Genomic DNA, 27,365 nt, shown 5'->3' on the forward strand with positions numbered 1-27,365 from the left:
CATGAAAGTTCACCAGGTGAATCTGATAACTTTCTGTATTAAATTATACAAGGTGACCCTACCCATGCTTCTTCAATAAATTGGATTCCATATTCTGTTCTGGTAGACTATTGCATAATAATATGGTACTTGGATAGAGTGAAGTGAGGTAGGACAGGTCTGGAACTGGCCTCTGTTATGTTCAGAATAAAGAGAAGTCAGAACAGCAGCTGGCAGACAAAAGAAAGTACATTATTAAAAATGCAAGAAGAAACCTTCCATCCACCTTCTTCGGATGTAATTTTGAAACACTTACATTGTGCATTAACTTATTTGTCCAGTTGTTTGGTTGTGGTTGTTTTTTTTCTAATTTTAAGTGAAATAGAATTCTTAACCAGAACACATAAGATTTTCTAGAAGGGTTCTGCAGATTCTCCTGAGTATTCTAGATGTTTCACATTATCAACTGGTCTAGCAGCATTTTATGCTTATGAATGTGGAGTCTTTCACCACAAGAAAAATGATAGAACCATTTGTGTTGGAAGGAACCTTAAAGATCATCAAAAAGGTTCAACAATGAGCAGATTATGACAGTCAGTAATGGGGAGTGGTGGTCTCCATCTCCATATAGCTCACAGCCACCTCTAGAAATTATATAATCACAGAATATCCCAAATTGGAAGAAGCACACGAGGATCATCGAATCCACTTCCTGGCTTCACTCAGGACCACCCAAAATTCAAATGCTGCTTCAACACTGGCAGGTTTGGGGCCATGACTGGACCAATGACCACAGGGGCTGTGTGCCAGCAACTGGAGAGACTGCAGTGTGCATTGTGTGGGCACTTATGCTAGCATAAATCTCTAGATTATAGATTATAGATCAAGATGGACAAGCTAACTAACAGGATTAAAAGCATAGGAGCCAAGTAACCAAGTGGCTGTAAGCTTGGACCAGATGCTAGAGAGACTGGAAGGTATGAAAGTTGACTACCCAGAGAACCAGGAGGTCAGAGCCCAGAAATGAGACTGTGAGATCTGAAGGTTGACTGCTTATGACTGTGAGGTCATAAGCCTCAGAATGAGCTACTAGACTTGCACTTGTTTCAGAAAAAGCAGTTACTCTCTCTTATAGCCCACTTTTCTGGGATGCAGTTGTAGTTGAACTGACTGATAAAGACTGTGGCTGTCTACACTTTGGGATAAGAGTACTCTGTGGTTCATGTTAGCCCTAAATCCCTCAGCCATCTAGATCAGGCCAAGCATCCCTGTGAGGGCACATCCTATGCCCTTCCTAGCTTACAGCCCTGGGGGCATATTTGGAGCCAGGTGACAGGGACCTGAGATCTGGTCAGCTGTGTCTGTACACATACACGTGGCAGGCCTGCTGTGGGGTCAATGTATTTGCCAGTGTATGCATAGTTCATAATAGCCTGGGCAGTTGGGCAGTGGTATCACTTCTCCTTGTCTTTTGGGAAAGGAAAAATCATGTTGGTTTTTTTTTTTTTTTACAATTTTCAAATGTTAACGTGCAGTTGCAATGGCTCTGCTTAGGAGCAGCTTGTCCTCTTAAGCCTGGCTGTGTGCAGCAAACCTTAATAATGCTTGGTTGTGTGGAGATGGATGGAACCACAGCTTGGCATCAATGAATGCCTTTGCAACACAAATGAACAGACAGGCTAGTTAGCTGTGGGATGAGTGCTGGACATGGAGACCGTTTGTAATTAATACTATTCGATATTTCATAGAAATATTTTAGAAATGAATATATCTACCAAAGCCGAGTTTAAGAGATTTTTTTCTCCCTTCTAGTTGTATCACTGCACAATATTTGTGATGAATATTGTTGACTTAAGTACTGGGGAAAAAAAAGTCAACTTTTCATGATCTACAGATTTCTGCATGTGAGATATTTACCTGGTGAAATTGGTGAGTGCACAAGCTATTGGTAGCTAATAAAAATTGGCATTTTGAACATACACATATGGCTTTTACTGTGTAAAGCAGAGACTGCATATGTTGTTGGATTTTGCTGCTGTTTGAGAAGGACTGTTGTCTGAAAAGTAAGACTACCCACATTACTTGCATTCTGAATCAAACTGAGCATGAATACGTGCTTTTTGACTGTTAGTCTGGGTGAGGCAAATAAAGATAACATCTGGATGCTATGGCACTGCTGATGTTATGTATTGACGGGTGAGTGTGTCCTAGAACAGGGATCTGCATGAATAATATAGAAAGCAGGGTATCTCTATGAGTCATTCAAGATCTGTCTAAAATTCCCAGAAATACCATAGTTGTTGTGTCCTGGAACAGTGAAACTTTCTGTCTGTAGCACTGCTGTGAAAGACTGAAACGTGTGTTGTCTAATTACTGGAGCTGAGCAGCTGAACTAGTAGGGAGCTGCAGAGTGTGTCTGATAAAGAGCTAATTAATAAACTAGAGACATCTTGCTCATTAGCTCCTCAAAGGTCTGCAGAAGAGATCTGCAATATCTTTAAAGGAGGATTCGCAGACTGTGAAACCTCTAAGTGCTTTACAGGGAGAAATGAAGCGTGAAACAGACTAATGATGTGAGCAATGTCTGCAGCGTGAGTGCACACTCTGTGTGTGTGTCAGGCAGTTAATGAGTGCAGAGCTTCCTGGGCAACAAACGGCAGAGTGAGCGTGCCTTGTCCATGCATCTGTGTACCATACACTCATACATAAAGGGTAATTGTGATTTAGGTTACTGGTGCAGTTTCTTTTGCTGTGTTTAGTTAGCAGCAGTCCAGTATTACGTTTGCTGCTAATTAAAATACAGATTGGGTAAACGATCTTCAGTGATTAAGCACAAAGTTCATCAAGTGGCTGCGTGAGGTGCAAGTGCTGGAGCAACTGGCATTAATGCTGGCTAACAGAGACATTATGTGGGTGTGCTGGGGGTACGTAGAGGAGAGTTTGGCCTTTGGAAATTACAGCAGTGACTGGATAAAGGACAACTACTATAAGGAAGAATGAGCCAACAACACCAAAAGAAACTGTTGGGAGTGAAAAAACTTGTGTTTCCTCCAGTGTAGATCCAGATCCAGTGTAGATCCAGATGTGACTAGCAGTTAGTGTGTCACCTGAGCTTTCTTTGGACTGTGAACCAATGGAGAGTCAGATAAACAGCCTGATTAATAAAGGCAAAAAAAGCTAATTCCAAGTAGAAGAGTAAATAGAACTGCTGTACCCTAACTGTGACATGGCCTGCCCAAATCTTGGCTGATTAGCTATTTATCTTGATCTTTATTATACCTGTCTCTAGCACTTTGTTCTGGCTTCTCTTAAAAGCACATCTGCCTTGTGCTTTTTACTCATTCTTGCCTTTGTTTCACATTCTTGGACTCTTTCAGTGTATAGCTGCACACTTCTGTTATACTTACCCTAAGACTCCAACTTCCTGAGTGATGAGAGGAGAGTCCTACACATTGAGGTATCTGAGCAATATATTTTTCCGCTATTTTTCTCATATTACATTTTCCCCTTCTCTAATGAATTTTCAAAAGGCACAAGCACTTTCAGTTTGCTGCAAATGGGCAATTGCTGGCCAAAGCTGAGCTCCACTCCTTGCTTCTCTCACACTTTCTTGTGACCTCAGACTGCTGATGCCAGATTAGCTGCACAGATCTGGGTATCACTGCTTTTAGCCACTATAGGTGCAGTCCCTTCCCTGTGCTGCCTTTGGTATCCCACAGCACTTCTTGATTTTCTGTTTTTTTTTTGTTTGTTTGTTTTGCTACTTTTTTCCTTGCTTGTCAAGTGTTGCAAATATTAGGTTTGAAAAAGAGTGGTCTAACCCTGAGGCTAGCATCTGAACTATTTTGACTCTATAAATAAGGTGTTAACCGTCTCTTTACTTCTATATATGTTTCTGGTAGTCCGTCTTTACTATGAGGTTTATAAACCTGATTTATACACAGTTCTGACTTCTAATAAGGATATGAAAGTCAGTGACTGAGACCTTCGCCCTTAAACCTCACCTTGGAGTATCTTGCAATGTCTTGTAGCTCTAGGACTCTGATGACAGTACACTTAGCTGCTTTGTGAGCACCTAAAGCCCTTCTGTAACATTCCCTCTGTGCTACTAGGTCTGTCTGCCTGCAGAAAAATGCTTGTTTGCAGGTCAACTTACTAGATGGTTCAATCTCAGTCATAAAATCTGTTTACTGCTCTATACTTCTACCTGAAGAGCCTCACTGTATGAATAAGGTCTGAACTTTATTGTTTGATGACTTTCTACATCTCATTTCTCATTTATGAAGGATATTTCTAATAGCAATAGTGATCTCTACTAGAATGCATGTTTTCCTATACTTTGAGGAAAATCACCTTCTATGTATTATTATATCATAAAGACTTCCTTTCTAAATGGGAAGGAAATTATGAGACTTTGAAGATAATGATCACTGTAAGAAGAGCTGTTGAACTCTTTGAAAGGTGACCTGACCAGAGCATTCAATCACATTAAACTTTTACAGCTGACTGTTGTGAGAAAAAGGCGAGGGAGTGGACTCCAAAAGTATTGCTCCACAAATGACCTATTGCTTTATGTTCCCAGGCTGACTTCGTAAATGATCTACACAAGTCTTTGTTTACACATATAGCTTTAAATATCCCTGGGCAGCATTTCTTGAAGGTTTTTCTTTAAGGTCTAATATTTCTGACAGCTACTTGCTTTTCCTGACTTGCTGCTTTCACTGGCTGCACCTAGGGATCAAGATTCCAGCACTGGTTAACTCAGGTCAGCTAGCTACAATGTCTCCTTAACTGTTTTTTTCTGAATTCAGAGCTTAGCTTGACTATTCAGCAGGTGCTGGTAATACATTAATTCAACCAGAAGTGTTCTTAGATGGTGCCAGTCAAACACGAATGTAAATGCAATAATGCTCTACTTGTGCATTCTCTTTCTCTTTAAACTGGCTTTTAACCTAGGAGATGAGGTGAGGACACTATAGGCAGTATCCTTTCTTCTCTGAGTCTTCACAGTGAATCTTGGCAGACTACCTGGATATCACCTTTTTCTTGCTTGGAAGGATATGGTTGTGAGCATGAACATGAAGCCAATTTTGCTTTAAGTCAAACTTAACCATGAGATGTAATACACAAGAAAAGAGCCCTGTGTAGCTTTTGTGTTTGAGGAAGAGGAAGGTACAACACTGGAAAGACATTGGCACATTAAATTGTAATGCTTCTTTGTTTCTTTTCTCTAGTTTATTTGCCAGTAGAACCAAATCATAATGCAGAAGATCTTGAGCAAAGACAATCTCAAAGTTCTTGTCTTGTCAATCCCTCAGTTGTTGTCCACCTTGTTAAAAAAGGAGCACTTTTACTCTTGGGCACTGCCTCACAACATATTTAAGGGATTCCAAGGTTGAAATTACCTCAGAGTCTTTACAATAACGCAGATAGGTGCAGGATATGTATTAGAAATGAATAATCTATACTTCTCACCTGGTACTCCAGGTGAGGAAGCGTGACAAATCCATATCAGAAACCCGTGGACGTTCTTGCCAAGCTATAGTGGGAGCTGTCATGGTTGAAAATGCATACAAATTATCCAAAGATAAGCAATCCTAGAAAAAGAAAATTGTAGTTTATGGTATTTGTAAAGAGTACCTTCACAAAGAGTTGCTGGCAAACAGCAAAGTATCAGAGAATCTCTGAGGGCTGCAAACTCAATAACCCAAAAGAGCCGGGGTGCACATGTCTCAGGCACATCAGACCACTGAACTGGCTTGAAACACTCCCAGCACCACCAAAGCTGGGGTCTCAGCCAGCACTGAAACTCGGGTGGCTTTGCTTTTCAAAGTGCTGCAAGGAAGCAATAAAGATAGGACTGTCTGGAGCATAGCTCTTAGTATGGACTCTCCCACTTGTACAAAATGAAGGCTTCTTCATTAAAACTGGGACATTACTTTGGACTTGGAGCTGCATATTAAAAACAGATTTCTGCCCTTCACTTTCTAGATCAGGTGATATCTGAATCAGGCTATAAAGAGTACCCTCTCCTGCTAAACAGGCATTAGCATTATCTTCAAGTAATGCCATATTTTCACGGAACAAAGTGTCTCATGGTAATACTGTATTGTTCTTCCCATCCTCTTTTTTTTATTTAATTTTGGCCCAGCTATCTGCTGTGGTGCTATGAACTGGATCAGAGACCTGATCCTCTTTAAAAAGGGGGAGCTGAGAGTTTAGGCAAAACAGATTTATGCAGATCATTTGTAATGAAACAGGACCTTTGCTCCTGATTCAACAGAGAATGAGGTAAATGCTTGCTGGCATGTTTTATGCATTATAGTCAGTCATGTGCAGAATTTAAAGAAGCTGAATGCTGCAGTGATGTTTGTGTTAAGCTCTTCCTAAACTCTTTCATCTCTGAGACTGACTCCATTTCAGCATTTGGGTTTTTTTTATTCCTTTACAGACCTTGTTTCTCTACAAGAAAATAAGTCACAGTAGTGAACAATTGTCAGTAATAAACTGGATGAGTCTAGCATTAAATTAACAACCCTAGATGTCTTCCTTTAAAGGGCAACTCTTAAATTCAACAGCAGAATATAAAACAAACTGTAAATGTGTTTGGCTTTTGACTTTGATCTATAAATATACTTAAAACCTTGCAGCCTTGTGCTAATGACATGGCACCAGAAAGTAAAGACAACTGACTCCGCCATTGTAATAGAGAAGAGGAGGCTGTTCAAAGACATAAAAAATAGCTGTGTCTCCCATTCCTCAGTGCATTTGATCACTGCGAAGCCATTATTATTATAACCAGTTTATATTAGTTACCTATTCCATTTGGTGGCTGTTATATTTAAATGATAGAATCATAGAATACCTTGAGTTGGAAGGGACCCATAAGGATCATTGAGTCCAACTTCTGGCTCCACACAGGACCAAATTAATTTGTCTGTAGGTAATTGTCTATAGAGAATTGAGAATGGAAAAGTTCTAACATTCATGAATATAAACACATTCAATAATAGCTATATCTTGGTTATTAATTAGTACTCCAGTCAAGACTTGCTGACCTGTCCTGGACTGTCTCCCAGATGATCTGGAAAACTGTTAATGAGAGGAGTCTAACCTCCATAATGACTTGAACTGATAGTTTCTTCTGCTACAGCCATTGTTAGTTGAAACCAGTTGCCACAGTCAAGAGCAGAAAATTTCTGTGCCTTCCTTGTGTTTCGAAGCATGACTCAATGGAAAAAGCTTCAATACGCAGTTCAGTCCCGTAAGCAGAGCTCTTCAAGTGAAAGCTTAGAGTAACTAATTTTACTGCCAAGGAAAAGTTCTCATGCCTTTAGTTCTGCTGCCAAAAGTGGCTGCATTGGCAGTGTACCAGAGAGCTCTTGGCTGACTGCTGAAAACCTTGCAATGTTACCAAAACCACCAGCCACCCAGTCTGCCGCCAATGGGACATGAACTCTAATTCACCGACATTATCACCGCTCAATTAGAGGTGCATCTGCATGGCCAAGACCTTAATCTGTATCTGTGCTGTGCAAGCTGCCACATGCCCTTGCGGGTTTGCCAGTCTCTGACTGAGCCCCACAGAGGCCATCCCTCTGCAGGGCTTTTGCTGAGGACAATGAGGAGCTGGATCCTTTCACAGTGGGACGTGGGACCACTACAGTCTGCCCAGAGGATTCCTGGACAGCTGCCAAGGAGACAGTGAAACTTTCTTTTATTCCATTCAGACGGAAAATAACCTGAGACTCCAGCGCACACCAGCAGAAATCTTTCAGTATGTGCCCCCAACCTTTGTAGCTTTAAATTGAAGATTAAGATGTTGGAATGTATGCTATTCAAAGATTCTCCTGAACAAAAGCCCTCTAACACTGTAAAAGCCTGAAAGCCTGAGCTTCAGCTGTTCCTGTGCTCGGTTCTGGTTAAGCAGCACTATGTCAAGTGACTTGGAGGGGATCTCGGAAGTATGGAAGAGGAAAAGGACATTCATGGTGTTGAAAGACTGCTGGAAAGAATTGGGCTCATTTGTAAGTGAGTAGTATGGTTTACACCCTACAATCTGTTTCTAAAGTTTCTGCTGCTTCCTTTTTCTTTCTTTACTAGAATTATTTTTCCTATGAGAATACTAAGGCTGCATATCTCTTTTTTCTCCTCTATTAAAAAACATTGGCTTTTAGATACTGTAATCCTGAACATAAAATCAGTATACATCTAATTTTAATTGCCTTGCAGCCTTTCTTGTGACAAAAAGACCTTTGCTTCTGCTCAGTTCTACTGATCAGTTCTCACCCAACTTCTGGCACAGGAAGAAGGCTGCAAAACCTGAGGGATGTGTTGCTGTCTAACTCCTGGAGAAAGATTGAGACCCATTGGGACCCCACCAGGGGAGCAGCAGCTGGTGCCACACATTGGTTTTTCCTTGGATTTAAACTGTTCCTGGCAAGCCTCTTAGACAGCAAGTGTTTTGGTAAAACCAACCTATAGCATGAAGGAGTGTCTGAGATAGATTTGTTACTGTGAGTAGCACTCCTGGTGCTGCTGCAAATCTCCCAGAACTCCTCGTGCTTACACTTTCACAGCATCTTCCTGTGAACATTTCTTACAAGTGGAGTCATCTTTCCTATGAAAAACTTTGCAGGCACGATACTAGCCATAGTGTACTGGAAAAGCTGAGTGTTGGCTGGAATCAATGTGTTTTTCTACCAAGGCTGGCAAAACTGTTTGCTTTTCCCCTTTCCTTTCAAGCTATTGCATTGAATCTGATGACTGCAGACTGAAGAAGTGGCTGAGACTTTTAGAAGGACTGGCAAGAGTTTAAAGGCCTTGTTCTTTGATATGTGCAGGAGGCAGGAACTTCTTGCATAATATTTGGCCTCAGTTTCTTCTCCCTCCCTCTGGAAGCAACCATCCTGTAATGCCACTGTGTGCATGCAGCATGCATGCAGAGGGGAGAAAACACCATACACATGTACAGTTATCTCTTGGCCCTATTTCACCCCCATCCATCCATAGACTATTTCTCTTACTTTTCTCAGCTCCAAATAGTGGGAGCGTTCACTCTGCAGCTGTTAGTACAGATAAGAAGGAAGCACATTTTCTTGATCAGCAAGCCTCCAGCCAGACCCAGACTTCCACGGGACATGGAAGCGTTCACATGCTGGTCTGAAGCCCCTCTTGAAGCTCATTGCAAGCCTGATCTGAGCTGCAGAATTTTTTACAATCAACATAGTCTCATGACTGCCTCACCCCCAGATAATGTAGCCACAGATGTGGGTGCTAGGAATGTCTGTCTTTATTAGAATTAAGGCTTACAGTGCAGGAACAAAGCAAGAGGCTATTTTGTGCCTGCATGTCCTGAGTACACTGTCATTCCAACTGGTATCACACAGATGTTTGATCTGCTGCTCATATTTTAAGGTGTGTCTTGGGCAGGTTCTACTTGGCTGGGACATGAGCAGTTTACTGCTAAATGTGCCCATTGAGATGGAGCTACTAACCCAAGCTTTTAGTGAAGTTTCACACCGTGGGGGTTTTTCTTCTAGAGTCTGATATAGAGAGAACACAGATCTTAGCAGTCTGTAAACATATATACTTTATTTTGATATTCTGTATTTATTTAGCTATTTAAATGTTCGTTATCCAGCATAATCAAGAGGTCAAGGAAATGCCCAGTGATCTTTCAGCAAAACATCATTCCGGAGTTCTTCTGAGAGCACTTTCCACATCCAGGGTTGTCCAGAAAGCCTAGGAACCAGCTACCTCTAATACCAATGAGAGCATAGAATCACAGTGAGTGTAGCTACCAGCCTTGGAACTGGCATGAAAATCTTTGCTTTGCTCTGGTGCCCATTTCTAGAAATGTATAGGCCTGATGCTGGCAGAGGTCAGATGCTGAGTTCTTTGTAAAATGCACTTATGTCAATGTGTGATGTCTTTCAAACCTCATCCTGGAGGCTACTTGAATTTTAATTAATTCTATTCCTAACGGAATTGTGAAAAGAAGTTGTGAAACCTGAAGTTTCATAGTTATATTTAAATGCTAAACTGTCTTCAGGTTATAGTTTCCAGTGAATCACAGGTAAGGTCTCATTTCCCTTCAGCTGTCTCCTGGTGATGGGAAGGAGATGAATAGGAGGTCACAGGGGGTCAGCATCATAAAATGTCTCAAGGAAAGGATTTTCAGAATTTCTTGTAAGACGTATGCCTCTGATTCAAAGCAAAACCAATAATCCTTCTGAAATATTTGTGCACGCCGGGGAAAAGTATTCCTTTCTTTGTTTCAGCCAAATGGACTTAATGTCCATCTCAAAGTCCTTTTCTGTCATATTCTATTTCTATGGCTGAATGATTTCACTAGATTACTTCTTTATCAGATGTTTTCTCTACTTGTAATTCCACAAATTGGATTCCTATCTCCACACAGTGTTTTCTATCTAAATATTGTTCTCATGTCTGCTAACAGGATTACCTGACATATGAGGCTGAAAAAAACAATCACAACTGGCCAGTACTGTGTATCTATAGAAGCCTTAGAATCCATTTTTAATTGCAAAAAGTAAGAAGTGCTAACTCAGCTGTCCTTTGGTTCTTTAATAGCTACCAGGCATCCCATGATATTAAAATATCACTTTTTTTCCCCAATTCCTTAGCATTTATTTTGAAGATTGCTGCAAACAGGCATAGACCTTTAAAGAGTTATTCAGGTATTCAACACAAATCTGCAGGATGTTAGGCCTTAATAGCTGCTGTAGAAAAGAGAAGCTGCGCTGGGAATAGAATTGCTTGCATGCAGCACAGGTCAGAATTTTCGAGAAGGATTTGCAAATCGGTACACAAACTGCAAGTGCTTTGGGTGGGCAGGTTCCCAGCTCATCTGGGGGAAACACTGAAGGGAGATCTGGGGATTCTGGGGGAGTGTGGATAACAGTCCTCTTCTCCTCCAAGCCCGATTCACTGAGCTTTCCCTTCCATTTTGACAGATGAATCAAGAGGCCTTTGTACAGCAGTGACGAGTCACTAGTAGGAAAAGAGTGAGCTGAGTGAGAAGTCATCTTTCAAACTCAGGCATAGTTACACTCTCATCATTAGTACACTTTTCTTCTCTGCTAATGGGGTCAGAGCCATAGCAACATATTTCCTATAAGATTCCCTCCTTCATCTACACACCAGTTAGTTATGTTTCCATACCTTTGAAAGAAGTTCCTATAGCAGGAGAAGAAAGCCCCGTCAAACAGGGCGCAGTCCAACAGCAGTTTCTTATGCTTCTGCAGCTTGTGGAGAAATTACTGTATCACAGTTCTTCTGCTTTTTGCATAATGATGGGATGTGGGGCTCAGCACTGCGTGAGAAGGTAGTCTTGTGAAAAGATTTAAGTTACTGATTTTTTATCAGCTGCGCAGACATAAGAGTAGTTAACAGCTAAGTGACCCATGAAATACCAGCGTGTGCTTCTAGCCAAACTGCAGCTCTTTTGAAACAGGAAGTATACGTGGGAACTACATGATCTACACCAAGTAGTGTCTGATAAGTCCCAGGTCTAATTTTCAGCATTTTTTTTAAGAGAAATGATTAACAGTAAAAGCTCTTGAAGTGTATTATTTTTATTATATTATTTTTATTAATGCCTTTGAATGTTAATGCTACTGAGGACTCTTGGGTAGCGATTCTCCTGAACGCAGCTGAACAGCACATCTATCACTGGAGTTCCCAGCTGAGGCACTCGGTGATGCTATGTCTGGAATCTCTCCACTCCCTCCTCTCTAAAGGTTTGAAGGACAAATAGCTCTGCTCCCCACCCCTCTCTGTAACCTGGCAAATACAGTGCATCCATTGTGCTGGTCAAAGGACCCAGGCTAACATAATTTACTTGTTAACTGGGTTTCTACAATACCATGGCTTGTTTGTTTGTTTTTCCAGAAATGATCAAATCAAGGGCAAAACCTGTTGTGCTGTGCTCTCTACAAATGATGTCTGGGGGAAAAAAAAAGTATATTTCCAAGTTGAAAGCCAAAATAAACTTATTTGGCCAACAAAAGATTGCCTCAAGTGTCTTGGAGATATTTGAATCACAGGACCAAAGTTCCCAGTTCATGAGCATGATACAGTTGGAAATAAGGGTAGGTACAACCAAAGGATGGAGCTGGGATGAAGAAACAGAAGAACAGTCCAATGATCTGTCGCCTTTGTTTCGGCGACCCTGACTGAAGTCTCCTTGTGAAAGTGTTCCGACAGCCCCGGCCAGTTTCGCATGCTTTTCATGACACCAATATGGTGAGCGGCAAAATGGACTTAATTGCAAGGAGCACATCCTTCTTAAAACTTTCCCCATGCCTTAGGGCTACTACCATTGTCTCTGACCAATGGACATGTGGCATATCTTGTTTCCTCCTTATTTGGTCTAACCTGTACTTCTCTCTTATCTTCAAGACATTTGTTGCCATGGTTTCCCAGGGGCCAAGGGGCCCCTGTCGACCCTGGCGACTGCCCCAGACCATTCAGTTAACTACAATGATCCTTTACTATATTCTAATAGGGAAGCTCTGGCCTTTAACAACAGTTTAAATAATACTACAGATGTCACCTATGATGCCCTTACACATAAGTCTGCACATTTCCCCAGTGAGCCTGAAATGGCTGTTTCCCTGCCACTTACCTATCAGAACCTCTGTGGGCAGCCTGCGCCAGCACTGTCACCTGCACAGTAAATTGTAGAATCACAGAATGGTTTGGGTTTGAAGAAACATTTAAGATCCTGTAGTTCCAACCCCCTGTTATAGGCAGAGACACTTCCCACTAGACCAGGTTGCTCAGAGCCCCATCCAGCCTGGCCTTGATTGCTTCCAAGAAGGGGGCATCCCCAACCTCACTGGGCAACCTGTTCCAGTGTCTCACCGCTCTCACAGTAAAGAATCTCTTCCTAATATCTTGTCCTGTCCCCTTGTCCTGTCACTAGCACTGAATGGAAGTACTAAATGAGTGCTTCCTGGTATTCAACAGTAATCCACAGTGATTTGAAAGTGATGGTGCTGCTTTTAATGACTCTTCAAAATAACGTTTAAAACCCCTGCAGCACAAAACCAACGATCTCTTCTCTGGGTGTGCAAATATCTCAGGCACACCACTAGAGGGAAGAGTGTCTCCACCTTCAGTATGCAGCAGGCTGCGAGATGCTTCTCAGAAAGCTTCTCAGAGTGGTGCTGCATTGGCGTGGGGATGACTGTCCCTGGAGATGTCCAAGAACCATGTGGATGTGGCACTGAGGGACACGGTTAGTGGGCACGGTGGGGTGGGTCAGTAGTTGGACTAGCTGACCTTAGCCGTCTTTTCTAACCTTACTGATTCTGTGACTCTAATCTGTGCGGTGATTTTTGAGGAGAAAACGAGGGCCATTGATTCTAGTTGCAAGAACACTGGATAAACCTGGCCTCCATTTTCAGAAATGCTGATCAAAACTTAACTTTAACACTAATTTGAGAGCAGAAATCCAGCTATTTTGAACATGCAGCCTTGGGACCTCAGGTGGGTCACTAACAAGGTAACTGAATTTTTGTGATCAAACAAAAGTGAACCTCCCGAGACCACGTTTTTACTCAGCAAGTGTGTAATTGCCTTCTTCTTCCTTCCTTCCAAGTGAAATTAAAGAAGAAAGAGTGCTCCAGGAGCATCCCAAATGCACTCCGGCCACCAGGCCCTAGGGCAGACTGAGGCTGCTGAGCGCCAGCCCCTGAGGGATGTGTGCTGTTTAGCATTTACTTTTGGAACAACCTCAGACTAAATCCAAGGGGCTGGGTTTCTGAAACAGGAATGCAGACGACACACTAAGAAACCCCATTCGTTATGCTACCAGAGTGAACCCCCAGACCCGCGGGTAGCACGCACTTGTAGACGCCGAGCTACAGCAGCGCGCGCACAGCGCCGCGTGTTGTTGCAGCTGCAAACGCGCACGCGCGCTCCCCTTGCGCGCACCGTCCCCGAGCGGTTCGGTCGCCATGGCAACGGGAAGAGCCGCGCCCGCCTCCAGCCCGCGCTCGCCGCTTGCCGCCGCTGGGTCGCGCCGGCTGAGGTGAGGTGAGCTCGGGGGAAGCGGGGAATGGGACGCGACCCCGAGAACGGCTCGAGGAGGCGGGTGGGTTAGGGTCAGCCGCCGCAGGGGGAGTGTATGGAGCAAAAGCCCGGTGACTGTCTTCTAACCGGCTTTCATTTTCTTCCTCGGGCCGTCGGGGTGTCTATGACCAGAATGTCGTGGGATCCGTCCGAAGGGGTCATAAGGCACATCATCCGCCAGGCGGGGCAGCAGTGTGCCGCCCACGGGCACCCCGTCTCCGAAACAGCGGTGGCTTTCATGGTAAGAGCGATTCCCAGCTGCTGGCAGGGCTACCGTGGTGCGCCATCTCCAGTTTTACCTGAGGCAAAGTAGTCCCTAAGTAGTAAATCCCCTCCTGTCACCAACGCGAAGCACGGACAAAAATCAGGGGCTGTGAGCAACCTGTCTAGAGGGAGGTGTCCCTGCCTATAGCAGGGGTGTGAAACTATGTGATCTTAAAGGTTCTTTCCAGCTCAAACCATCTACTTCATGTCAGGGTGCTGAAGCTGGAATGGCTGTGGCCTAGGAGTGACCCGAGCTGGGAATGGCTCTGTTTTGGGCTGCCCAGGAGTCCTAAAGGGCAGGAGGGTAATTCTCAGTACGGGGCCTTAGAAATGTGAAAAAGCATTTTCATCCCTTTGAAACTCTGCGTGTGAACACAAGGCCCTGAAAAGGCCTTGCCAAGTCTGGCTTGTGGCAAAGGATAGCAATGACAGGAACATGAACCGTTGATAAATCACAAGGAGGACCAAAATAAATGTCAAAAGACTCAGTTTTAATTATTTCCCCTCAAAGATAAAGAAACATTGACTGCAGAGGAGATTTTTCACAACTTAAGAGGTTATTTGCGTGGAGTAGAAGCTGTGATATAAATTAAAAGCTTGCTTTTGGCCATTTCTAGGTGAAAGCTGTTGTTCTAGATCCAAGAAATGACTTTGATGTGGATCAAATCCTTACAAAAAAGGACGTGCAAAATCTTATCCAGGTAATTCCGACAGGATGTTGAGTGTCAGTGCTTTGCTGAGACTGTATCCTTATATGTGGTAATTATAACATCATTTTATTTTGATACAAACATTTTCAGAACTCTAACGACAGTTTCTACCATAACTCTGTAGCTGAAGATTATGTGTTCACTTAGGTTAATGAGTAGAATTTGTTGTGTGTCTAGGGAATGGAGGCAACTGCTCTGCAACGTTTCAAAACCTGTCTCGCAATTGTGAGCAGTTGAGAAGTTTCCCAGCAAATTCAAAAGAACTCACCTCCGTGTCTCTCTCCTTAGCTCTGTGTTTCAAGGCTGATTGACACAACAAACCCATCCCTGAGCACAATGAAGATGCAAGTTTACTTTGATTTGAACTATGCGAACAGAGGTAATTTCAATATAGTAATATTTAATTTTTAATAGAAGCGGTTCGTTCCGACTTTAAACTTTCACCTCTCCCTATAGAATCATAGAATCATAGAATGGCCTGGGTTGAAAAGGACCACAATGATCATCGAGTTTCAACCCCCCTGCTATGTGCAGGGCTAATCATGATTCCTTCTTAAATGAATGCTGGTGCTAAAGTAAAATAACAAGCCCTGGAGAAATGTATTATACAGGAGTGAGTGTTTCAGCCAGCAAAGCTCAGGCTGCTCCTGTTTATCTGATAGAAATCCACTACATGGAAATTCATTGGTGTGCTTGAAAGGGAAACTGATGGCCTATCAATATCCATAATTGAGAGCAAACTTCAACAACTGTGGTTTTAACCAAGTCTGCTTTGGTCTCATCAGTGGCAACTTTATATGGTCTCAGCAAGGGAGTGTGGAAGTGGAAGGAAAGTGAGATGGAGAGAATGTCTCTGCTGTAATGAATTTCTTACCTCAGTGGGACAGGGAGGGTCGGCTGGGACACAGAAAATAAAACAAGAGTAGACAAGAAGTAAATATTTCCAGAAGATGGGAACTGTCATGGAAGTATTTTCTTAGCATGTAATAAAAACAAAACAAGCAAAACTAGGAAGCTGTTCCAAAGTCTTCTAGGTGCAGTAAGCTCAGTAAGTCCAGTAGAAGACTTGTGAGATCCTGTGTAATGTTCAGATTTTGTCATGTAACTTCAGGTGTGTATGAAATGTGTGTGTGTGTGTTAGGTGTTCTACTGCACTCATGGAGTCTGGTAAGGCAGAGTTGCTGCTTTAACTTACCCTGAACCATCTGGCCTCTCCTGATGCTAATCTTGCTAGTTTTGCTAATATTTAACTTCAGTTAAATAGAAGAGCATGATACCTTGTGCATGTCTTTCACATATCACTGATTCAGAAACCTTAAATTGCCCATGGTTATGAATTGCCCTGTCTGCATAAGTCAAATTCCAAAGAATACAGGTGGTGCTTTCTAACTGTCCTTCTTTTTTCAGCTGAATTACTCAGAGAGCATCGCCATGTTCTGGAGGGCAGGTTGGCTCCTCTGCTCAGGGACATCACAGATAGTCGTCCCCGCGTGCAAGAGGAAATGAAGAATGTGTATCAAAGGATTGTTAACTACGTGCTGCTGAGCTCTGGCCTGGGATCCCCAACAGACATTGAGGTTGTCAGGGAGGTGACAGGTCCGTAATTGCTCTCTTGTGAAATTGGACTTTGGATTTCTCTTGTTGAAGAATTAAATGTCACCTTTTTGTTGATCTTTAGAAATAGATGTGCTAAATTGTCATGACTGCACATTGCCCAAACTGTCACTGCTCAGCTTTGATGTCGACATTTGCCATGAATTTCTGCTTCCTGTAGCTGTTGGTCAGGAGAGAATATTTTTGCATGTTTAATCGCTTTTTTCCCTATTCTCTCACTTTACAGCTGCATTGCAGAGTGTGTTCCCCCAGACAGCTCTGGTTCCCTTCCTATCACTCACTAAGAAGGATAAAGAGCAAGAGCTAAAAAATCTTACCATGCTAGTCACAGGAATTCGGTTGTACAACAAGGAATGTGGGAAAGGAGGAAAAGGCATCGATGACTGTAAGTATACAAGAATGCATTTGGGTTGTCAATTCCTGACCTTCTTCACCAGAGTGCCTTCACCAGTTATACTCGGCTCGGCTGAACATGAGCCGACAGTGTGCCCAGGTGGCCAAGAAGGCCAATGGCATCCTGGCTTGCATCAGAAACAGCGTTGCAAGCAGGAGCAGAGAGGTGATTGTTCCCCTATATTCAGCACTCGTGAGGCCGCACCTCGAGTACTGTGTCCAGTTTTGGGCCCCTCACTGCAAGAAAGACATTGAGGCCCTGGAACGTGTTCAAAGGAGGGCAACAAAGCTGGTGAGGGGTCTGGAACACAGGCCATATGAGGAGAGGCTGAAGGAGCTGGGAATGTTCAGCCTGGAGAAGAGGAGGCTCAGGGGAGACCTCATTGCTCTCTATAACTTCCTGAAGGGAGGTTGTAGTGAGCTGGGGGTCGGCCTCTTCTCTCGTGTCATTAGTGATAGGACCAGGGGGAATGGTTTCAAGCTACGGCAGGGGAGATTCAGGCTGGACATGAGGAAGTATTACTTTTCAGAAAGGGTGGTCAGGCACTGGAATGGACTGCCCAGGGAGGTGGTGGAGTCACCGAGCCTGGGGGTGTTCAAGGAAAGGCTGGATGTTGTGTTGAGGGACATGGTTTAGTAGGAGCTATTGGGAATAGGTGAACGGTTGGACTGGGTGATCTTTTAGGTCTTTTCCAACCTTGGTGATTCTATGATTCTATGATTCTATACCCTGCCTCACTAGATAAACAGCTTTGACCCAGGATCTGTAGAGCTGAAGGAAAAGAACAAATTTAGTATTTGATTATAGGTTTCCATGCAGGCTACTACTCTGCTGTTAAGAGAGAACCCTGTGTGATTTAGAATCATAGAATCATAGAATCTTTAGAGTTGGAAGGGACCTTTAAAGGTCATCTCCTCTGCAGAGAACAGGGACATGCATAGCTAAACCAGGTTGCCCAGAGCCTACTCCAGCCTGACCTTGAAAGTCTCCAGGGCTGGGGCATCCACCACATCCCTGGGCAAGCAGTGCCTCAAGGATTACACATATTAACCTCATGCACTAATTTACTTCAGAAAAACTTGCTCTTAGATCTCTTGCCATTAAGTGAATTAAATGTGTAACTTTTGCCTTAAAAAGCAGTTAATTAAGATCTTGAAAGGGCACTGTTGACCCAATTAAAATTTTCTGTTGAGTAAGAGTAATGAGAATTACACTTAAAGAAAAGTTGCTTGGGCAATATCTGAATTCTGACAATTTAGAGTTACTTCTTCAGCTTCTTAACATGTTCTTCACGTGTTCTCTTTTGCATTTGGAAACTTCCTACTTGTTTCATGTGTACAGAACATCAGTAGGTGTCTTGGAATTTTTGAAAACGTGTCTTTGGAACAGGGCAAGAGTTACCTTTGTATTGGCATTTTACAAATGAGGAAAGCTGTCACCTTCAGTGCAACTTTCATTGTGCACTACTGAAGTGCATCTACTGCAAAGCAAGACTCTGCACTGTCCTCCACTTTTGTATTTCCACAGCTGTAATTCTGACTTTACTGTAAGATACAGTGGTTGAATCTGTACACAGACATTTGGGAATGTAAGGCTAGAGTTCAATATTTAAATGGAATACTGCTTGGCTCTAAAATTGCACTGTAACCGTTTGCTCGTGTTTTCAAGCACTTTATATGTATGTATCTTGTATTTGTTCTGCATAAACAGTGCCAGCCATTCTGAACGAAGCCATCCCAGCAGCCACACAATCTATTGAAGACCATCTTAATGCTTGCCATGTGCTAGCCCACCGTTACACTGCTCTGTTGGAATCCATGCATGAAGACCAGAACAGATACAGGCAGCTTAGTTCTTTAAAACTGAAAGAAGCACTGTTCAATGTGAGGCAGTATGAGGCCTTCCTTTGCATCCTTCTGGTGAGTTACCACCTTGTTGTATCCCGTAGGGTTTTATTGCAGTAGAAGGTATCCAGGTTACCTTCTTGTACAGGACTGGAAAAAAATCAACATGAAAGAAATCAGAAATAATCAAAATCAGATGTTTCTCAGCATATGAGAACCTACATAATCTGTCATGCTGAGCTCAGTACCAAACATGCTGGGTAAAAGGCAACGTGCATTAATTGTTTGTTGCAGTGTGACTGTGATTCCACTTCAGTTCTGGAGGTTTCCTTTCCTGGGAAGGATGTGTCTTTTTATCACCAAAGGACTGCAAATGTAGGACATCTGCCACGTTTGCATTCTGAGACTCAGTCTGCTCAGACACTGCACAGATGACTGGAGAAAGTGGGATTCTGCCATCAGACACCTCATAAGAAAAGCCAGATGACCTGAAATTAACTGAAGAAGATGTGGGTCAAGAAGATTTTCTGCTACTAAAAGCTATCACCCAAAAGAAAGATGAAAGAAAAATTATACATCATCTCAGTTTTAGGCTGTAGACATCCCCAACACTTGTGGGGTCATCCAAAGTCTTAAGAACACAATTTAAATTCCTGAAACTTGTTACACTTATGAAGATAGTTTCATTTGCCTTTTGAAAACTGTTGTGTTTTTTTTCCATTAGCCTATCTTTAATGTCATAAAGCTTAAGAAAATATTTCTTTTAATAATTTTTCTTGTTACTAAACACTTATTTTCTTTTACTATCATACTTCTTACCTGAAGCACATTCTTCTTCCAGTCTGACACAATTACAAGTGGTCAAGAAATTGAAAAGTTGAATGTGGAGTTTACAGCAACAATGGAGCAGTTTAAAAGCACCATTCAGAATAAGGTCTCCGTAGATACCAAAGAAGCTTTTGTAAGTATTTGAAAGGAAAACCTATTTGACTTTAATTATTAAAAAATCATGAAACCATTGCAAAATACTTTGCAGGAGTGGTTTTGCCTAGTTTAAGAAAAAAGCTGCAGCTGAAAACAGCACTCTGTGTGGTTTTTGGGCAGGCAGCTAAACTATGGGACTTGATCTCAAGGTAAAAGGAGAGCAAGGTACAAAATGGGGGAAGGAATGAAATACTATTTTACTGTGTCTTGAGTCGTTTGTCAGTATTTTTAGCATTACAGCAATGTTTTCCTGTGATGTTTCAATGTTTCATCCTTCAGAATAAGTAATTAGAAAGCAAAATAAAGTCTAATGTGGAGGGGGGAAGGAGGAATACCATGCATACCTACATGTGCCTACTCTGAGCAGAAAGCTTGTGGAAAGAGCGTGATCTGGCACTGCATGTGTGCTTGTGATTTTACAAGCCAGACGTTCTCATTTGGAGAACATTTACACTGCTCATCGAGTCGCTCAAATCAGTTTTTCTGCTGTACCTTCACAAAGCTTAAGTGCTCAGTACACACTTGAACACAGTGGCAAAGAGAGAGGGAAGAGATGGGTAGTCTTTCCTCAGGGGTGGGTGAGAGGAGGAAGCCCAGTTTAGGCTCTGTAACTTCTGGAAAATCATGTCCCTTCCCTGGTGACAGAAGAACTCTGTGAAGATTCAGTTCACCGACCTGAGTTTAACCTTTCTGAATACACACTGCCCTTCTCCTCAGAAGCTGTCTCCTCCTGGCTGCTTCCTAGATTTCTTCTCTTCAAGTTGGTTAGTTGTTTCTTCTCCTCTGCTGAGGGCAGAATATGTAATGTGATTTGATTTCAGATGTTTGCAGATGGAGATTTCCTTGTTAAAAAACAGATTCTGTTGCCTTTGGCTAGTTGCTGAGAAGCTGAATCCTGAGGGAATGTGGAGAAGCAGGATGTTCTGCCATTTAAAATTACAGAATAAGGACTATATTTGTAGTAAGCCTTTATTTCAGAAGACAGTAGATTTTATTAATATTCCTTTTATTACATATAGTTTGTTATAGAAAGAATGGTTTTGATCCTTGCTTCCTTTCCTTTCATTTCTTCCAGTTTTGCAACCTTAACATTCTCACCATGCTGTGATGCTGACAGATTTCAGACCCAACTCTTTTGACCGTTCATGTAATAATGCTGGTAACATGCATGAAACACATGGTGTTAGCATCCAGCTAGGATTAGCTGAAAATTTTCTCATAAACACTGCATGTTTAGATGTTACCAAACACATGATTAAAGTAACTATTTATACTCCAAGCTGAAAGGCTTCTTCTATATGAGAGTACACAAGGATGTGAGAGTTGCTGCTGTTTGGAACGCCGTACCCATCTGAAGAGGCTTGCACACCATTTGTCTGATATACACCATAGCTTGGCCACTGTGGCACTAAGTCACTCTGGAAGCAGAATGACAAAGACAGGTCCTTTGAAGATAGGAGCTGGGAGGTTATTTCATTTGGTAGTTTAGTCGGTGTGGTTCACCTGGTTCTTCCTGTATAATTCATTTCCAGTTACAAATCTGCAGTGTCAGTGAAGCTCTCAGTTCCAGGTATGGTTTTGGAGTAATCTGTTTGGAAAAGACTTCGGAGTGAATCATAGAATGGCCTGGGTTGAAAAGGACCATAACAATCATCAGGTTTCAACCCCCCTGCTATGTGCAGGATTGCCAACCCCTAGAAAAGTACCATTCTGGCCTGTGGCCACACATATTAGGTGCTTGGACACTGAGGTGGCAGTTCCATTTTCAAAGCCCTGGGCTTCCCCCAGAGTTTCTGAGTGCTGAAGGCCTTGTAGATCAGGTCAGCTTTGTTCATACCATGGATTGTTGCGCACAGCATATGGGTTATGTTGCAGATACAAAATGATTCTGGATTTCAGATCATTTTCTTTTTTTTTTTTTTTCCTTCCCTAGCCTCTTTTTGTTGCAGCTTTCAACCTATGGTCCAGGTTTCAGGATGAGATACTTCTGCTAAGCTTCCTCACAAATATGACTAACTCTCTGCAGCAGTTCTTGGAAACCCAGTCACAGCTTTTTCCTGAGGAACTGCTAACATCTCTTCTGGAAGGGGTGACTGTGAAAACTGATGAGGAGAGGATAAGAGAAACCATGGGTACTGAAAGTTATTAACGCTTTGATTTCCTTCGTTTCTCAAGATTATTGAGGTGGTGGTGTTTTGTTTTGTTTGTTTTTTGCCAAAATCATTTTTTTGTAAAGCTGATACCCCTAATAAACCAAGTTATATTCAAGGATATGCACTGTTTGTGAGTGGGTGTAAATGAAATAGGAGTACTTGATATTACCATCCTTTTGCAGCTCTGTTTCCAAATAAAACTAATGCTTTTGAAGCAGGACCCCCCAGTACTGATTTTTCAGTCCTTCAGGGCTGATTCCTTAGGATCTCTTCTGAGGTAGGTCTTAAATTTGGGGATTTGGGGATCGTGGCACTGCAGATCCCACTGTGAAGACAATAGTAATCAGCTCAGCCTGTAGTTTTGTTTGTATTTTAAACATCAGATGTCTTGTTACTGAAATCCTTCCCTTGTTAAACCATAGGGACAAGAGTGAATGTTTCTGATTTCAAGAACCAGGAATGGCTTTTTCCAGAGACTACCTCTAATTTTGATGAATTGTTCATCCAGTACCACGGCTTCTGTGCACACGCAATTGGTGCAAAAGGCCTCACCCTTCCAGGTATGCATTGCAGTTAGATGTTCTCCTTAATTGATATGTGCACAAGTACTAAGGAAAATGGGAAGACATATTCTGGAAGTGTCCTCTTCTGTCAAAGATGGAGTTCCGCATTTTTTGTAATTTTCACTCCTGGATGATTTCCCCTGTTAAAGAAATATTCTTTAAGAAATATCCAGATAAAATGCCCAAAATAGAAGGTAGGAAGGCTTCAAGGGTTGGTAGGCACAAGCAAGCAGAAGCAAAGCCAAGATGAGATGGATGAATGTTTCCTCTTTGCTATCTGTGCTTGTATTATAACCTGCATTGCAGCTGAATGCAGGTTTGTTTATTGTTGTCAATGTGTTTTCATACAGTCATTGGAAAACTGTCAGATACAGGATACTGTTTCTCTTTGTTGCAAACACACACATCCATGCCTTGAACAGTGGATATTTATTCAAACAGTAGATACAAAGTACCAAAAGTCTTCTGTGACAATAATACAAAATCGCACTTAGTGGTCAGCCAATGGTTGGATTGTATTTGGTCTGGGCTAAGGTCACTTGTCTTGAAAGCGAGTCTCATTTCAGCTACTCTACCAGTTCATGTTTTCTGTCTCCTTGTGTTTTATAGAACCTATCCATGTGGACTATTTTAAACCTACAGGAGACTGGGAGGAAAATACGGCAATTTCTTGTCAGTATAAACAAATACATAATTTAATGGTGGTGTGAATATATTTAAACACTTAGTGCTGCATGTAAACAGCTGTCCTGGGTTGGACTGAAGGTCTCTCCAGCCTTGTGATTGCTGGATGTGGCAATTCATGGCCACTTGAAGACCATGAGTAATTAAGTAGAAACAGCCCTTCTTGCATTATATTCTTCCCCGTTTCAGCAGTCAGAGGTTATAGGATTTCTTCAGATGAATGTTGTGTCTGCACCTTTCTGTTAAATAATCCTCAAGAGAGACTTTTCATTTATCTAATTGCTTTTTGAATCCATTTACAGTTTGCCATGAGATATTCTTATTGTCGTTATGTCCTACAATTATAATTACCTGTAGTATGAAAAGTACCTCTTTTAGAGACGGTTTTAAGCTCCAGCTTGGTAATTTCATCAAAGGTTGTTTTCCTATTAGAAAAATTAGCAAGTAGTGATTTTACATCTAATGTTCTACAGGTATGATAATCTCGTATCGTGTTATTTCTCATCAGTTGCTTGTTCTCAGTGCTGAGGAGGCCTCTTTCTTTGACTCTTCCTTTGTGGAAGAGTTAAGATCCAAACCTTGGATCACTTCCAACTCACTTCACTTAATTTATATTTTTTAATGAATTGGAACAAAATGTAGTATAGGAAATGTAGGCTTCTATTGTTTTTTTCTCCCCTTCTGTATCCGAATAATTCCTGAGGTTATTCATGCTTTTTTGATTGGCATTGAGTAGTGCCATTTAATATCTTCAGAGCACAGCCTGAGGTGATTCTAGGCCTTTCCTAGACAAAGACAGCCAAAGCAGAGCCATTCACTGCAGTTGAGCTCAATTTGTATTTTCTTTGATAAGTTATTTGGCTGTGATTGACATTTAATTTCCTTTCTTTATTGTCCAGCTTCTTGGCTGCTTATTCTGTTTCTTCGCTTAATTTCAGTGTTAGGCCCCTTGGTATAAAGGGACTGCTGATCTGGAGATTCTAGAGGAAACATTTCTGGGTATGGGCAGTGTTTTTTACACCTTTCCCATATGTGTTTCATCCATTGTTTTTCTCACAGACACAGAGTCTAGTCTAGACTAAAGCACAGTGGTTGGAAAGTAATCAAAAGCAGTTGTGATGACCTAAAGAAATTTACTTTTCTCTATTTAAAAAAAAAAAAAACTTTTTCCAGAGATTTATTCTGATTTCAGAAAAAAAAGAAAAAAAGAAAAGTGAAGCTGACTTGAGGAAAATGTATGACCTTGATCAAAAATACCTTTTGGATTGCATATCATAGTGTTTTGGTTTTGTTTTTCCTTAGGAAATCCTGCTATTGGCGTTCTGAAGCACAAGGACAGATGTTATGTTTTCAGTTCCAAAGAATCTGCATACATTTTTGCTCAAGATCCAGATAAGTTCATTCAACTGAATGTAGAAAAAGCAAAAGAACACGCAGAGCTAATTCAGCTGCTCAACCTTCACCATCAGTTTGGATACCTTGCTCCTCGTATGCGGGTACTCATTGCCTCTTGCTGAACAACTGTTGGATTGCTGGTTTATCTGTTCTTTCTAGAACATAAAAAGAACAGGGGTGATACCCAGAAGAATAATCTGCCTATCACACATGATGCCAGTTGGTCCATCTCTTCCAGATCTTCAGGGTGTAGATAAGAAACATCTTCCCTTAATGTTCTCAGCTTTCTCCTACCAGGAGAACATGTGGAGCTGAAGGATTATGGTAGTGGTAAAAAGAGCTGTTCATCCTTAGCCAAGGAAAATCTTGTGTCTGATGTTTCTTTTCCTCATTTTTGCAAAATTAGCTTAAAGGAACAGGAAGTAAATGCAATTGAAGATATGCCAGATACCGTATTAAGTAGAGCTTTCACTCAGAAGTTCATTTGTATGTGTTGGTTGAGGATGTAGTGATATGTGGGACGGAAACTGTGGAATATATTACACAATGAAAGGGACTATGATCTATAAAAATGAATGTGATAGTTGTACCATGTGAAATCCAAGGGCTTGGTTGGGTGAGTTAAACTTTTTCTGTGTTGCATCATGAATTTGAAACCCCTAGCAATGCAAAGAACATAGACTTGAACTGACCCTTGGTGAGAAACATGAGGTTTATATCCCACCTCTGGAGAGAATCACAGAATCAGGAAGGTTGGAAAAGACCTCTAAGATCACCTAGTCCAACTGTCAGCCCACCCCCACCATGCCCACTGACTGTGTACCTCAGTGCCACATCCACACAGTTCTTGAACACAGTTTCTTTTCTTTTTAGCGGGGTCAGAGGATCAAAAATATTGTTGAATGTAAAAATCATTACCTACGTGCATTGTACAGGTTTGCAGGTTTCTTTCTGCTATCTTACTTAAGCAGCTGTATTCTTTTCACTAATGACTTGCTTATTGTTTTTTATTTCCATCCAGATAAGAAGCTCAGACAAACTTCCGATGAAACCAATCACAAAATGTGACAGTGGTACTCAAACTGATACTCATATCTTGCCTCCAACTATTGTGAAATCCTATGAATGGAACGAGTGGGAACTGAGAAGAAAAGCTGTAAAATTGGTTTGTATTTTGTTACTATCAGTGCGTAGATGTTAAGATGCGTTCAGCAGTTTATCTTTAGCATAAGCAACCGTTTATGTTTTCTAATAGTTGAGCACAAAGAGCTTTTTGGTAATTAAAAAAGTAAAAAAAAATCATTTGGTAGCTCATTGGTTTGACCTGCTGAGAGACAAAGTATTCAGGGTGGTTTATTATCAGCATCTAGCCAGAAAACTTGAAGTGTTAAAATATTTCTTTCTTAGAAGACATAAGCTTAGGCTGTAGATTTTCCACACCTAGGTGCTTCAACTTCCTCCACAGTCACAAGAGATCTAGCTAATGGAGTTTTGGAGACTGTTTGGGTTCCTGATGGGAAGACCAAATTCCAGGCCAGCTTAGTCACTCTCCAGCCTCTGCTGTCTTTGACTTCAGGCTCCACCAACAGGACTGGACTCTGGGAACTTTCTCACCCCTTACTTGTGTCGGGGTCTGAATCCCACAGCGTGAGACTGTATTTGCTGTATTTCAGTGATACCATCCTATGATTTACAGTGCTGTACACCATTGGTGACATAGAAGAAGGAGCATACATTTTGCTAACTGCTGATTTTGTAATTTCAGCACTTGGTAAGAAGAGGTTTTGTCATTGTATCTACAACAGTTGCTATGATTGAACGTGGCTTTCTTGTTGTCATCGTAATCATAAAACCATGGAATCATAGAGTGGCTTAGGTTGGAGGGGACCTTAAAGATCATCTGGTTCCAACCCCCCTGCCGTGGACAGGGTTGCCAACCACTGCATCAGATAAATAACATTATCTTTTGCCTCTTGCCAAGGGGCTAGCTAGAAATGTCTTGAAAGAATTTTTTTTTCCTTTTTATTTGATAATCTGTGATACCAACAACCAAACCTCATCACACGAGGCACAATTACCAAAGAAAACACAAAACCAGCAGGAGGCTGACTTAAAATTGTGCAGGCTACACACAGTGCTGATCATTTGATTCTTTTTGTCTCTTCAGGCCAATTTGCGTCGCAGATTAACTCATGCCATGCAGACTGATCTCAGCCATCTGAGAAGGGAGAACTCCACCCAGGTGTACCTGCCCAAAGATGTCAGCACCCAAACAAAGAGTGACAGCTCAAGCAGTGTACCCAGACCACAGATTTTTTTGGCAGGTCTCCGAGGAGGATCGTCTGCTACTACTGAAGTGGTCAAAGTGGATTTAACAAGACCAGTAGATAAAGCCTAAGAGAAAATGAGAGACTTAAGGAAATGTATTAATTATATGTAAAAATCTCAGCATATACCTGAATTGAATTACAGAAGAATCATAGAATCATAGAGTGGTTGGGGTTGGAAGGGACCTTTAAGATTATCTATTTCCAGCCCTCTGCTATAGGCAGGGACACCTCCCTCTAGACCAGGCTGCTCACAGCCCCATCCAGCCTGGCGTTGGATGTCCTGGGTCTTTTGATTGCAGGAGCTGACTTATCTGCTGGGGCCTCCTAGTAGGATGGCATTAAGTGATA

At 41.9% G+C, this 27,365-nt stretch overlaps 1 protein-coding gene across 1 annotated transcript; it reads left to right on the forward strand.

Annotated features, from left to right (window-relative positions):
- Window positions 1–14,016: 14,016 nt before the first annotated feature.
- On the forward strand, window positions 14,017–27,223 carry CFAP206 (cilia and flagella associated protein 206). The gene is made up of 13 exons (XM_042877496.1): window positions 14,017–14,041; window positions 14,215–14,323; window positions 14,964–15,047; window positions 15,345–15,435; window positions 16,464–16,652; window positions 16,897–17,055; window positions 18,775–18,983; window positions 19,750–19,869; window positions 21,826–22,024; window positions 22,468–22,605; window positions 24,595–24,788; window positions 25,709–25,852; window positions 26,855–27,223. The coding sequence occupies exons 2-13, from the start codon at window positions 14,216–14,218 to the stop codon at window positions 27,083–27,085; spliced, it is 1,866 nt and encodes a 621-aa protein (XP_042733430.1). The 5' UTR covers window positions 14,017–14,041; window position 14,215; the 3' UTR covers window positions 27,086–27,223.
- The last annotated feature ends 142 nt before the right edge of the window (window positions 27,224–27,365 follow it).

This window comes from Lagopus leucura, unplaced genomic scaffold (assembly GCF_019238085.1).
Source record: "Lagopus leucura isolate 7727_CA_CO unplaced genomic scaffold, USGS_WTPT01 Super-Scaffold_73, whole genome shotgun sequence".
Classification (NCBI taxonomy): domain Eukaryota; kingdom Metazoa; phylum Chordata; class Aves; order Galliformes; family Phasianidae; genus Lagopus; species Lagopus leucura.